At 41.1% G+C, this 16,032-nt stretch overlaps 3 protein-coding genes across 8 annotated transcripts; 1 reads left to right on the top strand and 2 right to left on the bottom strand.

Moving 5' to 3' along the window:
• Window positions 1–565: 565 nt before the first annotated feature.
• Window positions 566–8,996, bottom strand: usp42 (ubiquitin specific peptidase 42). 3 transcript variants are annotated; one of them, XM_057054966.1, is made up of 17 exons: window positions 8,840–8,996; window positions 7,483–7,729; window positions 6,944–7,150; window positions 6,619–6,729; window positions 6,373–6,472; window positions 5,935–6,002; window positions 5,773–5,843; window positions 5,550–5,632; window positions 5,355–5,466; window positions 5,121–5,261; window positions 4,868–4,968; window positions 4,410–4,575; window positions 3,666–4,319; window positions 3,493–3,575; window positions 2,324–3,409; window positions 1,719–1,987; window positions 566–1,629 (listed from the first exon to the last, which is right to left on the bottom strand). In XM_057054966.1, the coding sequence occupies exons 2-17, from the start codon at window positions 7,718–7,720 to the stop codon at window positions 1,553–1,555; spliced, it is 3,567 nt and encodes a 1,188-aa protein (XP_056910946.1). In that variant the 5' UTR covers window positions 7,721–7,729; window positions 8,840–8,996; the 3' UTR covers window positions 566–1,552. The 3 variants fall into 3 exon arrangements, with proteins under 3 accessions (XP_056910946.1, XP_056910937.1, XP_056910951.1); XM_057054957.1 differs by having other exon boundaries at window positions 1,719–1,990; window positions 8,840–8,995; XM_057054971.1 differs by lacking the exons at window positions 6,619–6,729; window positions 6,944–7,150; window positions 7,483–7,729; window positions 8,840–8,996 and having other exon boundaries at window positions 1,719–1,990; window positions 5,935–6,064.
• Window positions 8,997–9,235: 239 nt separating this feature from the next.
• eif2ak1 (eukaryotic translation initiation factor 2-alpha kinase 1) lies at window positions 9,236–16,030 on the bottom strand. 2 transcript variants are annotated; one of them, XM_057055034.1, is made up of 15 exons: window positions 15,692–16,030; window positions 14,600–14,767; window positions 14,319–14,455; window positions 14,197–14,240; window positions 14,016–14,115; window positions 13,847–13,927; window positions 13,683–13,776; window positions 13,558–13,606; window positions 12,964–13,339; window positions 12,775–12,883; window positions 12,557–12,663; window positions 10,136–10,250; window positions 9,966–10,045; window positions 9,598–9,831; window positions 9,236–9,526 (listed from the first exon to the last, which is right to left on the bottom strand). In XM_057055034.1, exons 1-15 carry the CDS (start codon window positions 15,843–15,845, stop codon window positions 9,437–9,439), a joined length of 1,938 nt encoding a protein of 645 aa, XP_056911014.1. In that variant the 5' UTR covers window positions 15,846–16,030; the 3' UTR covers window positions 9,236–9,436. The 2 variants fall into 2 exon arrangements, with proteins under 2 accessions (XP_056911014.1, XP_056911024.1); XM_057055044.1 differs by lacking the exon at window positions 15,692–16,030 and adding an exon at window positions 14,851–15,004.
• LOC130537928 (ankyrin repeat domain-containing protein 61-like) lies at window positions 10,491–12,612 on the top strand. Of its 3 annotated transcripts, none has more exons than XM_057055076.1 (5): window positions 10,491–10,831; window positions 10,978–11,072; window positions 11,276–11,447; window positions 11,559–11,772; window positions 11,886–12,612. In XM_057055076.1, exons 1-5 carry the CDS (start codon window positions 10,694–10,696, stop codon window positions 11,951–11,953), a joined length of 687 nt encoding a protein of 228 aa, XP_056911056.1. In that variant the 5' UTR covers window positions 10,491–10,693; the 3' UTR covers window positions 11,954–12,612. The 3 variants fall into 3 exon arrangements, 2 of the variants coding, with proteins under 2 accessions (XP_056911056.1, XP_056911045.1); XR_008953726.1 differs by having other exon boundaries at window positions 10,494–10,831; window positions 10,948–11,072; window positions 11,559–11,759; XM_057055065.1 differs by having other exon boundaries at window positions 10,500–10,831; window positions 11,559–11,759.
• Window positions 16,031–16,032: the final 2 nt, after the last annotated feature.

The following is a 16,032-nucleotide window of genomic DNA, read 5'->3' on the forward strand; positions in this document are numbered from 1 at the left end:
AAATGTATGTTTGAGGCAGCAACTCTTCTAGTATTCTGGATTAAAGTCATGGCAGAACACCCCGAAATCTCCACCGCAGCACTGAAAACCCTGGTGCCATTTCTGCCATCCTACCTGTGTGAAGCAGCATTTTCTGCAGTGACAACAGCGTAAACAAAACTGGGCGTAGGCAACACACTTTGGGTGTCATTGTCTCCCATCACTCCCAGATGGGAGACGAGGAGACGTTGCAGAGAAACACGCTTTGTTTAATTTTTACTCATCCTGTTCTGAGAGGCTGAATCTTCCTGGAAGAGGTTGTGCATCAAGCAAAATCCAAGTACTGTTCAACAACACAGGCCAAGACATCTATGTAAGTATTTATGTGTGTGTGTATGGATACATACACTCTTTCATGCTTAAAGTTTGAGGTCCCATTAAATGTTTTTCGTGTTTGTTAATCAGGAGCCTCAAATACAATCAGGCTGTTTGTGGTGTATGATACAGTGGTTGGAGGGAGCTAATCAATCATCTCAATTTATCATTCAATTCACTGCACATTATAAACAAAGCCACAAAGCAAGAATTAATTTCTCACATGAACAAATGTATTTAGGCTTTTACCTTATACAATGTGTAGACCTTCACATGCTAAACTTAAAAAATAACCGCAGTATTTCAATCTAAAGTTATTAAAACAAAACAACAAATCATACCATTCGATTTGTCTCCAGACGATGCAGTCAAAAAACATTTTTTTCTAAAAACAAGGTAAAACAACATAACATCTAGCAAACCCTGATACAGGATTTCATGTATAAAAATAACTGATAGTACAGTTAAAATTAAATTCACAGTATGTTTGATACTAAAAGACACAAACTGTATTTTTCTTTAAAATGGTGTTGAGTAATGATAACGAATCTTTGTTCTCAATAAAGTGTTAAAAGTAATCAAGAACTAAGAGTCGGGAGAGTACTCAAAATAACTGCTTGGATGAAAAGGATTAAAAAGTAGAGTTTAAATCTGTGGATAAAAGAAGTGAGAAATGTCCTCAAGTGTGTCCAGGGAGAAAGTGGAGGTATCCATCCGTGAAATCTTCTTCCCACCAGTGCACTCAAACATCCATGTTCGCTCCGTTATTTTCAGTGTACTCGGAGAACAAACCGAAACCGTTCTGCAAGCTCCAGGGTAACGGTGACATCTCAACTCACAAACAAACAATGGGTCTTAAAGTTCTTCTCTTTAGAAAAATGTCCCTTTTGTTCGTTCATTTCATATCAGGTGGATCTCAGTGAAGTGTGTTAATAAAGTTTCAAGTCCTGAGTTCAACTGAGTAGCAGTTGAGATGTTTAAGCTCCAGGCTCTGTGTTCATACAAGTTTAGATATATTAAATGTATTAAATGTTTAACAGGTGAATAATAGCTAGATATACTGCAAATCATCCAATGCCTCAAATAGACAATGTCCCAGTATTTAAAACACTTTTCTAATTGCTGTAAAAATACAATATATTCCCAACAAAGAAGCACCATGTTAAATGAAGTTGCCGATGTCATTCCTGTGACATCTTTAAAGGGGCGCCAACTCACAGGTCAGTGTAGGGTTGGAAGCATGGGAGTCTCCATTGGTTTGGTGGTACCCATTTCCTAGAGATTAAAGATGACACTTGAGTTAATAAACTGTTATTGCAGCTTTTTAGTGAAGATTGAAGATGATTGTAAGTGACATGCTTTACCCATGTATCCATTGAATTGGTGGTGGGTCGAACCATTTGGTAGTGAGGTGTGGTGGGACGGTAGTAAATGGTCCTTTCGGTCGTCACGCCAATGTTTTTCTGGATAAAATCCATTGTCGTATTTATTTTCTTTTATAATATATTTTGGCTTGTGGCTCTCTTTCTGGCTTCTCTTGTGAGGCAGCTCTGCGTCATTATCACTGTCCTGGTGCCTCCTTTTCTTCTTCTTCTTTTTTCTCTCTGTGGCTCGATCAGAGTCCCTGTCGGAGCTTCTGAAAGAGAATATAATGTTATTATTTAGCCATGGCTGTGGAACAAAAAATAAAAATGCCTAGAACAATGTAAAACCTTACAGATGTCGTGTAAGCAAGAATTTCATTGTATAGTTTAACCAAGTGACTTTGTTGCGAACATGACATTTCATCAAAAATAATACTTTTTTTAAAAATGTATATCTGTCAGACCAGTTGTCTTTACTGCCTCACAAAAAAAACAAAATTCATTTTGTAATTACTGGTTAATTACATGTGCCTTGTCAGCTATATGTGGGACATCAATGAATTATTAAAATGTGCAATAATTACAATAAGATGCTCTCTACTCACCCACTATCGTGGTGTTTCTCTTTATCCTTGGACTTCTTCTTTTTGCTTCTTTTGTGTTTTTTAGAGTGACGGGCGTCGTGGCTGTTTTTTCTCTCCTTGCTAAAATGATTAGCAGTGCTCTTATAATCTGGATCCTTCCTGTCTGAAGTGCATTCAGACGTGGAGAAGGAAGCGTGAGCAGGTGAACCTTTGGAGTTTGTGAATGTTTCGGATGCCGTTGTGGTTGAGGCAATCTGATCCTTTGAGGAGTAATCGTCCCTCAACTTGCCATTGGTCTTTTCTTTCATCACCCGGAATTCTCTGTGCTCCTCTTTCCGCTTCCAACGACCCTGAGACCCTTCGGTGTAGGGATGAGTGTGCCCCCTCCACTCACAGCCCCATTCTTCTCTCGACCAGTGGCGGTGGTACTGGGGATACTTGTCACGGTCATGATTCCTGGGGTAGTAGACGGCGCGTTCCCGATGATACCCAGACTCCCAGTCCCTGTGCGAGCGTCTGTGAGGAGAGCGCTCTCTGTGAGAGCGGGAATAGTGGTAATACTGATAGTCCCGTCTGTACCGATGGCGATCACCATCGCGCTCCTGACTCCTGTCCCTGTAGTGTCTTTTCATGTTCCTCCTCCTTTCAGATGACCTGTCCTTTTCCCCATTTCTGGAAGATTGTCCTTCACTGCTTCCTGGACAGGAGTTAGACTGGTGAGATTCCTTACTGTCCGGACACCCTTCAGTCCCTGCTGATTGACCGCTGGCCTGTGGGGTAACCGGCACTTCATTCCCACCTCCATTCGCCTCCTCTGGACCTGCAGCTGTCTCACTTGTAATTTGGGAGTAATCTGGCTGGGTGGATAAGGCCACACTGTTTTTTCCATGATGTGCAGGAGAGGAGGTGGATTCGTTCCACGTGACAGCATGGTTGTTTGTATCTGAAGGAGCAGGGCTACTAACAGAAGCTGTCGTATACAGAGGCAGACGTTCGGACGCTGTCGTAGCCCTTGTGTCAGTGTCAGAGACGTGCTGGTTTTCACTGGCAGCAGGACAGGAACCTTGAGAGCTGTCTTGAGATGTGGCAGAGTTATGTCCCTCTTTGCTGTGGAAAAAAAACCATAAACATAAAAATGACTTCTCTCTTAGATGTTCAGACGCTAATTAGAAGGACTAATAATGTCTTACTCGGTCTGAATGTGGTCATTGTCTTGTCCATTAGCAGCAACAGTAGACAGAGAGGGTGGGCTTTCGTGATAACCGTAAGAGTTCTGAGAACGGGAAGAAAAAAGCGTTACACAGATTTCCTTTTTAGTTATCTGTAGATTAATGACGACATAAACACAAAGCATGGGAATAACCTCATTGTTGGTGTCATGTCCATTCACTTTGTGGTGTTCGCTTTGATTGGATTTCGTTGCCCCACTGGCCGATCCATTTATTTTGTGACCATTGTGGAGAACCCCTGACTCCACATTAGTAACCTGAGGAGATTTTTCTTGGACCTCTCCCATTTTATTGTTTCCATTAAGGTGACACTTGTCAAAGTCAGTATTCTGTGTGCCACAGTTTTCTTGGTCTGATTCCTCTGAAGATTCTTGACTGTATGGAACCAAGAAGGATGCTCCATTCCCTCCAGTGTGACTGTCCCCATTACTGCAAGGTTTTCCGTTGACATGGTTAAGTTGACGAACTAAAGGAATGTCTGAATACACGCCTGAGGTAGAATGAGGAGAGGACAAGGAGCTGGAGGAAGCGCTGCTACTGGCAGAGGACGGTTGGCTATAAGAAGAGGATGAAGAGGACACGCGACTGTGTTTGCCATTGCCAATGTAGAATGAAAGTTTCTGCCGTTTATTTTGGTCTGGAATTGTAGTGGGCCGACTGATTGAGTGGGAAATGGATGAAGAGGCGGCTCCATGGTTACAGTTTCCCACAACACTGCTGCTGGTGCTGGGCTTTGAGTTATTGGAATACTCTCTCCCAGATCCATTGCCATTGATGTGGAGAGTAGTCTATGGAGAAATTGCAGTTCACACACATTTAGTGATGCCTGGTGAAACTTGTGTCATACACATAACGAGTCATTGTCTTCTATACAATACCTTGGTCATATGTGGTGGCAGCTGAGGACCTATGAAGCCAACGTTATTATGGTGGATGGCGGCGTTGATTCGTGGGATCACTGTGGGTCGTGGAGATGATTGACCAGGGATGCCTGGATTATGGCTCATGTTGCTGTAATCCCCTGTTTTCTTCATATCGCTGGACCTATTCATGCAAAAGAAACACAAACTATTAAGTAAAACTATTATTGTTGAATTTCAGGTTTTTTTGAAGTATGACACTTCTATATTATCCAAGGTCAGATTATTGATAAAGTAATATTAGCATCACACCTCAAAGTACAAATTGGTGTTATGAGAAACTGAGGCCTGTTAACCTCAGTGTATATTTCATTACAGGACACAAATGTGCTTGAAATAATGAGAATACTTCCCTTTTTCCATGCTATCTCTGTAACATTCATGTTTTTAAACTATTTTAAGTCATGTTTACTTACTTTATGTAGAAAAGGACATATGCCTGCTGGTTGAGAACAGACCTGATGTCACTAATAGATACAGAGGAATCGTTCATCTGATACCACTGCCCATTGCTTGCCTGTGAGAGACAACAGAGTAGGTTTAAATATATATTCTGGTCAGAGAACAGATTTAAAATAAGTCTCATTTTAAGAATGAAGTCCAAGACAAATTAATGCATGCGTATTTGGTAATAGATTGTCCTAAATACTGGCATAGTGGTAAGGGTACCTTAATATAACAGAAATAATGCCCTGCATGACAGCTGAATCCAGAGTGGACCAGAACTGCATACAGTCCGTAGACCTGAGGTTCTCCTTGGGACTGAGACATGAAGGGGCGTAGGTCCAAGTATTCTGGATATTTCACATCCTGGAGACCAAAACATTGCCAGTTAATATAAAACAGGTAAAATGACTGTTTAAACAAAAGCAAGTCTATACTTGTAGGAGATCGTCACGGCACCTTTGTTATTTTGCCTCCGCTGAAGTTTGCAAAACGCTTAAGTGCAAGAGTGAGCACATTGGCGCTGCGGTGGATGGTAAACCTCTTTGAGGCTGTGACCATTTTTTTACACCTACAGAACAAAATGCTTAAGTTAATAAGCAAACAATAAATAAATAATACTGACTCTTATTTTTACCCTGTGAAACATCTTACTTGGTGCATTTGTAGGCGTTTTCTCCATCCAACTGTTCTGGCTTTACAAACTGTTCCAGAGCCTTTGAGACGCTGGGAGCAGTCTACATGGAAAGAAAAGCAAATCTTCTAAAAATGTGATTGATTGATTTGATACACCAGAGAAACAATGTCTGAAATTATTTTCCTCAGCTCAAAATGGTAAATAATAATAATCAGAAGTTAGAAGTAGAAAAATAATTACCTTAATTTCAAGTGGAATATCCAGGAAGGGGTCAAATGTATCTGAGACTGCTTTGCAGTTTAAACATTTAACTAAAAATGGAAGAAAATTGATTTATTGCAGAGCTATCAAACCAAAAGTAATTAAAATTGTCATATAACAAGCAAATCACTAAGAACGTACCTCTGGACCTCAGATAGCCTCCAAAGACTTGATGGATAAATGTGGTTGCCTGCGTTTGCCGGTCCAATCTGTCACAATCATCAAGGCACATGGAAAAAAAAAAAGTGAAGATAGAAATCCTCAATGCCACCTGAAAATTCACTTATATTTTACGCTGGAAATATAGTGATATAAATACATGAAAGTGAGACAATGAATATTCAATGTCAACAATAACCTACACAGAATGTCGCACACATGACAATACATCATCCAATCAATAGTTTAATCAAAAATAATACTTATTTATTTATTTATTTATATCTGTCAAACAATTGTCTATTGTCTCACCTTAAAAAAATAAATTATATATATGAGAGTAAATATATATACACACACACACACACACATATATATATATCCACATGCACACAGGATTTGGAAGTGGATTAAACTCACTTTGTTCCAGGTAAACAGGACTTTTGCATAGCATCCACTGTGTAGCGCAGAAACTCATGAGCATCCTCTTGGCTTCCATATCGGAAGTGTTTTGCAATCCCTGCGTGGGGGGGAGGGGTCGATTTATGTATATTTAAATATAGATGAATCATCAGTTTTGAAAATTTATTCTCAATTTTAAAAGATCCACGTTCACACAGTGCGGAAATAAATTTATAAAATACAACATTTCCTGGCTGTACTTACTTTTGAGCTCATTGAGGACCCCGATGGGCTTAATTACATTACCAGAGTTTGCAAAAACCTGAATGATGTGGTTTTGCATGGTGCACATCATGCAGAACCCCGGCTCATGACCTGCATGGATAAGATGACGACAATAAACATCTCGCCGCTTACAAATAAATCCAATATTTAGAATTGCTGACAGATTTTCTCATAGCTGGAAAAAAAGAGAAGGCTACAATAATTTATAACAGCAAGACATCAACCCTTGTCATATAGGGTAATCATATAATGGAGTGGTGTGATTTTCATCACGGTTCTAGATATGAAATAACTATCAGCTTACATGTTTTGGAGTGTTCTCGTGTCAACATGTAATTGGAAAATGGAGCAGTGTAGGTGAGGCACTGCAGAGCTGAATTGAGGAAACAGGTGTTCCCCATATTCTGCAGGCCTGCACCTATGCGGTGAACCTGGGTCCACTTCAGGTAGATCCGTTCTGGAGGGAAGAGGACCTTCTGGGGAATTTCGATGCCATCACCACTGTTTAGCACTTGAGACAAAGATCAAACATCATTATGGAAATTACTCTTTATGCATCTGAAAATCAAGATTTTAGTTCCTTTTTTTAAGAATTGTGCAAGAAAATTCAGGCTATGTTGCAATTGCATCAAAACTTCCTTAGAACTATTTTTCTACTTTATGAAATTGTAAGACTTCAAATAGAAAGAGGATATGAAACAACACCCACAGGAAGAAAATTAAGGTGCAGAAATGGCTAAAAGCCTTTTGAAGCTGGTTTAGGACTTCGTGCAACACTGGTCAGGCAACATTCCACTGTGTAACATACTGAAAATAAAGAAAGAAAAAGAGTAAGTTGAGCACCTTGCTCCTTCGGCCGGTCCACACAGGTGGGTGTAGTGTTGAAAACTGCTGCTCCAGATGCTGAGCCCAGACAACCTGGAGATTTCAACCTCAGAGTGTCACTGGACTTGGTGGGACCCACTGTCCAGCTGCTGGAACAGCTGCTGTCCATTCTTACGTCTCCACTTGAGAAGGGAGATTGTTTACACCCGACTGACTCGTGGTCAGACTTCTCAGTAGATCTGTCAACTATGGTCATTGTTCATTGCTGCAAGAGACAAAGAAAACTTCATCTAAACATGTTATGGAGAATACATACACATTTTCAAAAAAGACGACGTTCTGATATGTTAAATCTAATATCGCGTAACTCACATAACTTCACATTTTGCTAGAGCAGTGATAAATGTCTTAAGGCTTGAGCCTTTCAATGTGAAGTTTGTGTTTACAGGGGGTCGTTTCCTGACAAGGTCAAAAACATGTACAGGAGCTTGACTGGAAGGATTTCCCCTCAGTTCAATCATGAGGTCTGCAATGCATAGTCTAGTGTATTCCTTCCTGTTAATTGGAAATTTTAATTTCCACTTCTAACTTCCACTAAGCCACCAATTCACGTGTCCTAAATTATAAACAAGATGTTGCCTTGCAATAAAATCGATGCTAAAATCGGTTCAGTGGATCCCGCAGAAGTCACCTTTGTAAACCATCCCATAACCCAACGGGGGGGGAGTCGCTGGTCGGAAGCACGTTAGCGGCTGTTCCCACCCCCTCGCTCCGGCAGCGCAGGCAGCAGACTGGCTCACGTTTCCTGACGGACGGCTGCAAGGCCTTCCCCACGCAGCGCCTCTCTCTTAGCTTGAATCAAATAAAACGGTCGTTCGCGACGACAAGCGGACTACTGCTGAAAGTCCTCGACAACAAGCGGGATACTGAAATGCTGAAAACAGGCTACGATGTTGAACGTGCGACGCGCGAGTGCGCCGTATTAGTGAAAGCGGCGGACCCAGCGCATAGTTACCAAACAGGGGAAACATTACGTGCGATGCTAACGCGGCTAGCTAGGTAGCTTAGCACGACGGAAACCAAAGGAAATTGCGGACCGTTGGCCTATTTATTGCCTGTTAACAATCCAGACACCTCTTGTTTTCACTACGAGATTGATTTAGTGCAGAAGGGTGGGAGCGAGGGTCAGGGCATCTTGACTATTAGACAAGAGGCTCAACCCGGCGGCAGTGTGCGTTCACTGCGCTGTTACCTCCGACATGGCAGAGAACCGGTCTAACGCTGCTACAACGAATCTTAACGGCTGTGGCCTGCCTAAATGCAACAGACGCACAGTCTAAGCGCCACTTTATTATTGGAACAACAGAGTACTCACCTGTAATCTATTACAATTGTATTAATAGCAATTGTAAATCCATTCCTTATTTCCAGTGGGTGTCCGGCGGTGAACAATGACGTAGCTAATTGCCCACGGGTACATCCGGGTACCTGCGATGAAAGGAGGCTCCTGATTGGCTCGTTCAGACTTATTCGTGAGGAACGTGCTCGTGAAGCGCCTTCGCGTGCAGCCTCCTTTGATGTTGCGAGATTTATACGTCTTTTAAATTTGTCTAAACAACAGTTTCAGTGGCGTTGTACACGTAATTCATTTAAACATGCAAAACATAATCATGTCATTTACAAATATTGACTACAACTGGATCAAAATCTGTCAAATCCAAGTACACTGAATTGTACAGTAAAACATATTTGCAATAATCAAAATCTAAGATTCAACCATACAGACCTGTTTATTGAACGACTGAATAAAGATAAATAATGGGACCCTTACATACCGATGTCCAAGACATTAGTGCTTCATCCATGCTCCATACACACACACACACGACAATTTACATTTAGGGGAATAACAAAATATGTATAGCAGCACAAAACAAGTTTTTTTTTAAGGCTCAGAGAAATGAACTTTGACTTAGGAGCTCTGAAGCTGGCTTATCTGTCTTCTCAGTTGTACGATTACTTCGTCTTGCTCTTCAATCCTTTTCTGCAAACCATGGATTACCTGAGAGAGAATTTCTATTGTTTTAAAATGTCACACTTTTAAGAAGAAAAATATTTTACAACAATACATACTTTATCTTTATTACAGAAGAGCTCGCTTTGAAGAAGCTGATCGGCTGTCGGGCGAACACTTGGATCTGGATTTGTCAGTTTCTTGATGTACTTGGTTAAGACTGGCCATCTCTGAGAGAAAGAACCTGGAATTTCCCCCTTTCTCAGGCTCTCAAGGGTACAGGCTCTCTCCATTTCTGTTCCAAAGGGCTGAAATAGCTCGAGAGCCAGAACTCCAATGCTATACATGTCTGACTACAAACAGAATGATGATGAAAATATGTTTATAAGTTATTAAAAATTCGAAATATGCTTAACAGGAATCTTGAAACTCTGTGATTAATTCCATTCTCTATTCATAATGCCCCTGCTGTATTATTTTTGTTTACCTTTGAATCATAATGGGAACCCTTGAGTTGTTCTGGTGCAGCATAAACAAATGTACCAACACCCGTGGTATGAGCAGATTCTGCAAGATATAATGTGTGATTGTAAAGCAAAAACACAATTTAGTTGTACTGTACTATGAAAATCAACACGCTTTTAGGTGCAGTATTACCACTGCCACTTGACGTGGTGTTTTTCCGACTATCCATTATTATATCGCTGCAGGCCAAGCCAAAGTCCCCGATTCGCACATAACAGTCCTGTCCATGGAGGAAAATGTTCCTTGGCTGTGGGGAAAAAAATAATTAGCAGAAAGATGTGATGAATATGAGGCTCTTTACATTAAACACAAAATAATAACAAAACACAAAAAGTGCAAACATGCCAACAAGAGTACAGGAACAGATATCACACCCAATAATTGGCCTCTGAGTGCAAAAGTTGCAGCTGCAACAGGAAGAGTGCGCACCACACTGAAAACCACAGTATGAACATCACATTCGGAAGCAGATGCCATTGCAGAAAATGACAAAACAAAGGAGAGGAGAAATTGAACTTGCTTCTGTGTGGGTGCTTCTTTAACTGACGACATCCTACATTTGTGGGCGTTCAGTTGTAAACCAGCTGAACCAGCTTTGAAAATCCACACACCTTAGGAGGGGATTGTAAACACTGACACCACCGAAGCGGCAGTCACTAGCTATGCTGGAAGTCAACAAATGTCTCCGCGATGGAGAAATTTTACAACCAAGAATTCTATACCGCAATAATGGATGAAGATGTGGATCATATAGAAGACTTAACAAATAAGTATGGAAGCAACTTTTTGATTCGTGTACTTGACACAGCGCCTGGAGACTTATGGAAGGTAAAAGAACATTTCACTGCCTTCTATAAAAATGTCATAATAAATAAATGAAGATGCATAACTGCAGAAAAAAAACTGGGTGCGAGTTCAACATATTTGGCTTTTACAGTATCGAGTCTGGCTTGTTTTGTCATGTCTTGCCTTAGGCACTTGCAGCCATTCCCCTTCATCTAGCTGCTGCTAACACAAGAGTAAAGAGCATTCAGAGCCTGCTATCAGCTGGAGCAGACCCTGAAATAAGGTCAAGACAAACACACACTGTGTACACACACACACACACACACACAAGAAGAATACGCGTACAAATTTAAATAACAAGCTGGCGACTGTTCAAACTTTCACAGAAGTTCAGTCGCAAATCATTGCAGTTACCCCTTTATAAAAAAAGGAAGCTTATACATTGAGAAGCACACTTCCTCAAACTTCTTCGTCTGTCTCTGCCAGGGACCGGTTAGGTCGAACTGCTCTGCACTTGGTTATAAGCAGTTGGCCACATCCCCTAACCGCGAAACACAAATTGGGTTCCAAGCTCAAGACTACTGGGGTTCACGAGTGTTCACAGGCAGAGCTCTGTCTACAAATCCTTTGTGTACATGGCATTAACATCAATGCAGAGGTGAATGGACTTCCCTAAAAAAGTCATTTAGCCTACTTTTGTACATTCCGTGCAGTAAAACAGACCATGTCTTGCTTTTCTAAGATGTGCGTGTTGGAATTTTTTTACTAGGTGGAAGGAGGGAGTCGTCACACAGCTCTGCACCTTTCGGTGCACCACAGGGCTCTGTCTGCTGTACATATCCTGGTCAGCTATGGTGCTAATATTAATGCCGTCAACAGCAGTGGGATGACACCGCTGCATATGGCCGCTGGAGTCCTGCATAAAGACCTTATCGCCAGTTTGATCGAGGAGGGAGCAGATGTCAACATGGTTTGTGCTGCAGGTTAACGTACTTAATTGATTGATATAAAAAAGGTTCTGCTCATAGATATTAACAATCTTGACAGTCATCTACCACATCTGTCTGACACTCATTTGTACACTTTCATTTTTAAGGTGGCCCTGCACTCTGGGAACACTCCTCTGCACATGGCAGTAGTAGCATTTGCCATGAAGACTGCTAAAACCCAGACGGACGGCAATGGCTGCATTAAAGAATTACTTGAACATGGCGCCGCCATCGACGCAACCAACAACGCCGGGATTACACCTCTACACGAGGCGTGCAAAATGGCCAGTGAGGATCTAGTGGATCTGCTGCTAAGTTATGGTGCCGATGTCAATAAGCCGAACAGAGAAGGGGAAAGCAGCCTGTTTCAGTTCCTGAACCACCCTCCAAATGTAAAGAACCACGCTCTGCTGGTTAAACTGCTACATCTGACCTCCCCACTGACAATTTACAACCACAAAGGTCAACTCCCCTCAACCTTGATGCTACCTTGCTTCATGAAACAGAGAGACCAGCTACTAGAACTCCTTCAGCAGCCAAGGACACTTCAAGACATTTGCAAAAGGGTCATTTATGCATCACATGTCCACAACAAGAAGAAGATCAGGAGTGTCCTGCCTCAAAGTGTACACGACTTCGTATTTTACCACTGGGACAGTTTACACATTTCCTTTGTGACAGATTTTAAACATGACTTACTTAATGGCACACTTCATAATATTTCAAGTTAACAACTGCAGCATTGTAAACTCAAATGTCATCTGGGGATCCATCTTACCTTCAGGTCTCTGTGCATTATTCCTCGGGAATGAATATATTCCACTCCTTCAACTATCTGTTTCAGCAGTTTGAATGTCTGGTCAGCATCCACACATTCATAAGGACCTGAATATAGAACCATACGTATTTATGTTACCTCAAAACCAAGAGGAAATACTTGATAATTTTGTTGTTCTGATATGTCAAAGAGAAATAATGCAGGTGTTTCTCCATTACAATTTGACGTGAGCTCCTCTTTGGGCTTCATGTTCCTTTCAAAGATCCAGTCTTTCAGGGAACGCTCACAAAGCTGCATCTGAATGTAGAACATCAGGTGGAAGTGTACCTGCAGGTAGAACAAAACGTAGATTTATTCCCAGTTTCGTTAGAGTATACATCAAGCCTTGCTTCTCATAATTATAATACCTCTGAGGGCTTTGTTACGGCGACATCAGACCACTGCTGAATGTCCGTGTTGAAGCAGGAGTTGTTGTTCAACTTGATGCTGCTTCCGCTGGTCTGCTCGTCCAAGACTGCTGACCTGTCCCAGCCCGTGGCAGGACATTTTGAGTTCTTGATCAGATCTTGTTGGCCCAGGAAAACACACGGGATGTAGTTTCTGGGGATACAGCGCATCGTCTTGGGACACACTACCTGGCCCACCTCTTGCGCTGAACCTACAGCTTTCACAGCTTGGGTGTCTCTTTCGGGGTCTTGGGCACTTTGGTCAGCATCTGCTTGTTGTTTACTGAGGCTTTGAAAAATAATTGAGGAGCTACTGCTGTCAGAGTTCTCATCAGAACTAAGAAAAGAGGAGAATCAGAATGAATTGTAACTATAATTGACACAACGAACCGCAACAAATAGGTGGACTCATGCAAAAGTCCATCTTTTAGCATCACTAATTATACGGACATAAAATCAAATGAAACATCTCTTGTAAAAATCAAGTTCCAGGTAAAAGAAATCTATGGTAAAAGTAAAAAGATACCAGGATCAATCCCCAGCACTGAATCCTACCTGTCCTGTGCTCCAGGTAAATCCAGCGCAGGCAACAGAGGATCTAGTTCTGTAATGGAAGTATTTCTCACGTTAGATAACTAACTGATGTTAGCAACAGCCATGTGCAGCAGCTAAATACTCACTTGCAGCAGGCTGGACATGTTCTAACCATGCAGTGTGATAACCCACGACATTGACGTGCTGCAAACTAGACAACACTTTAACTTCCCTGAGGACCTAAACCAATAAATAAAATCATTACTGGAGTCGGTGGATATACATAGCTGACAAAACAATGGAGCCTTACCTTCATGCAGTCATCCTTTGAAACTTTTTTAATAAGTATTTTTTTCACAGCATAATACTGTCCATCCAGCTTGTTCATTACCTATGAAATGATGCCACACATAACATGACTGTATTTATCAACTCAACATTGTAGCAATGTTTGCTTGAAAAGTATGAAGGACCTTAACCTTAAAAACTTTTCCATATGATCCTTTTCCAAGTCTACATATTTCTTCAAATTCGCTGATGTACCGGGAAATCTGTCCTTGAAACAAGCCCTCCTTTTGTCTGTAAACACCATATAGACATTTTTTTTAATAACATATACAGTCCAGACACAAGTGGACTAAATCTCAATATTCAGCCCACCTTAATGCAGGATTGTGCACGTTGATGCCCAGACATTGTTGTCCCTGCATATGTAAAAACAGATATGCTAAGTTTGTTGTTAGTACAAGGTGCTGCCACTAAGTGTTGATTCCTCCATTTACCTGCGGATACAGCGATGAACTGGCAGCATGCAGCAGCTCAGAGAAGGCCCGGTTGTGCTGGAGTCTGACAGTGCTGAACTCATCACTGATGGCCAAAGGTGACAACAGGTTCATGGCAGCCAAACGTTGGCCAATAACTGTTGGAGCAAACAGATTGTCACTCCTACATGACAATAACATTAACTAATGATCCTGACGAAGGCAGAAGATGTCACAGACAATTACAATCATTCTTAAAATAATTGTCATCTACTGTGAACTGTAACAAGTCCCAAGCGTACCTTTAAAAAGCATGCGTGAGCGTGCTGGATTGCTCTCGTAGACGAAACACAGATGCTCCAGTAGTGATCCCAATAGAAGGTGGTTGGGGATAGCTGAGGCAAAGTCATGGATGGAATGGTAATTTCTCCCAGCCATCAACACTTCTTGGTTATCACCTGTGTCTGAAGCTGAGCACACAGCAATGAAAGCAAAATGTTACAAAAAATATATATTAAAACAAGATAACCATAAATCCTATGTCTTGTCTTACCTTCTTCAATAACCTTTGCAATTATTTCAATAATGTTTTTTTCTCTAAGGTCCATTTCCTATATAGAAACACGTCTTTCCTGCTCACTTTCAAAGTCAAAATTGAGCCACTCTTGTTAATAGGTGATGGGTGTGCACACTAGAAATGCTTATCTGCCTTTTCCAGCAGACACAAGTCACTTAACCACTCCTCCACCTAACTGTGTTCAGTATAAGCACATGATCAATCTTAGCTGCTGGGTCACTGCGCCGGAACACGGTGAAGGCACAGGAGCCAGGTATCTCACAAGAGATATGCAATATGTGCCTACAGCCTCTCGGAAAACCATAATTGAAGATGCATCATGGGAATGTCCACAAGGATCCCCTGTAAACACCATGTCAAGAAGGTTTTTATTTAGTAGCTGTAGTCTTTAAAACAAACATTTACTTTTGATATTTTATTTGCAAGCATTACTTTTAAAATGTGTAGTATTATACTGCTGTTTTATCATTTGACCCAATGGGCTGGAATTAAAGTGCATATAAAAATGTATGCTTCTTGGACACAACAAGCCACGTGTGTTCAATGTCCCGGTATATAAGGTCAGAATGAACTGACAGTGGCAAATTTCTTTCGAAGAATAGACCAAGGAAGATTTTCAGTTGGAAGACACATTTTTTATTACAATGGTAATTAAAAAAAACATAAAAAAACCAACCCAAACAAACAAACAAAAAAAGTAATTTCAATTAAGAAATTGCTATCGCGGTCTTGGGTAAATGTGGGTTAAACACCAGCAGGGCAACTTGTTCATGGGACTTAATCAGACAATCAGATGCAAAAAAAAAAATCTGCTTACTATCAAACAGGACTTCATCATCCTCGTCACTGGCAAAACTCATGAGGGTAACCTCTTTCCTCTTGGTTCGTCGCTGGATTAGAAGGTTTTTGCTGCTGTTACCAGAATATTCCGCCGACATCAGGAGTTCGTTGGTACTTGCTGAATTATACATATTTAAATGACCCAAGCACTGTTCCTTTTTCAAAAATATATAAAAAAAGATAATCACAACAGCTACCCCATAACAGAAGAAAAGTATTTTAGATTGCAGGTGGCAGCTTGACGAGAGATCACATATGTGTTCTATCAATAGTTGAAGCTATTTCTCTCAAGTCACATTTAGTCCAACTGCCATGATG

Source organism: Takifugu flavidus, chromosome 1, assembly GCF_003711565.1.
Source record: "Takifugu flavidus isolate HTHZ2018 chromosome 1, ASM371156v2, whole genome shotgun sequence".
NCBI classification, from domain to species: Eukaryota; Metazoa; Chordata; class Actinopteri; order Tetraodontiformes; family Tetraodontidae; genus Takifugu; species Takifugu flavidus.

Excerpts from the sequence above, each read along its gene's own strand:
- usp42 (XM_057054957.1), bottom strand. The coding sequence starts at position 7,720 with ATGACCATAGTTGACAGATCTACTGAGAAGTCTGACCACGAGTCAGTC. Across the intron at positions 5,467-5,549 it reads AACGCCTACAAATGCACCAA|GTGTAAAAAAATGGTCACAG; the intron begins GTAAGATGTTTC and ends TTTGTTCTGTAG. Across the intron at positions 3,410-3,492 it reads AATGACCACATTCAGACCGA|CAAAGAGGGACATAACTCTG; the intron begins GTAAGACATTAT and ends TTTTTTCCACAG.
- LOC130537928 (XM_057055065.1), top strand. The coding sequence starts at position 10,694 with ATGGAGAAATTTTACAACCAAGAATTCTATACCGCAATAATGGATGAA. Across the intron at positions 10,832-10,977 it reads CGCCTGGAGACTTATGGAAG|GCACTTGCAGCCATTCCCCT; the intron begins GTAAAAGAACAT and ends GTCTTGCCTTAG. Across the intron at positions 11,760-11,885 it reads AGGGAGCAGATGTCAACATG|GTGGCCCTGCACTCTGGGAA; the intron begins GTTTGTGCTGCA and ends TTCATTTTTAAG.
- eif2ak1 (XM_057055034.1), bottom strand. The coding sequence starts at position 15,845 with ATGTATAATTCAGCAAGTACCAACGAACTCCTGATGTCGGCGGAATAT. Across the intron at positions 13,777-13,846 it reads CAAAGGATGACTGCATGAAG|GTCCTCAGGGAAGTTAAAGT; the intron begins GTAAGGCTCCAT and ends TTATTGGTTTAG. Across the intron at positions 10,046-10,135 it reads CACCACGTCAAGTGGCAGTG|AATCTGCTCATACCACGGGT; the intron begins GTAATACTGCAC and ends TATATCTTGCAG.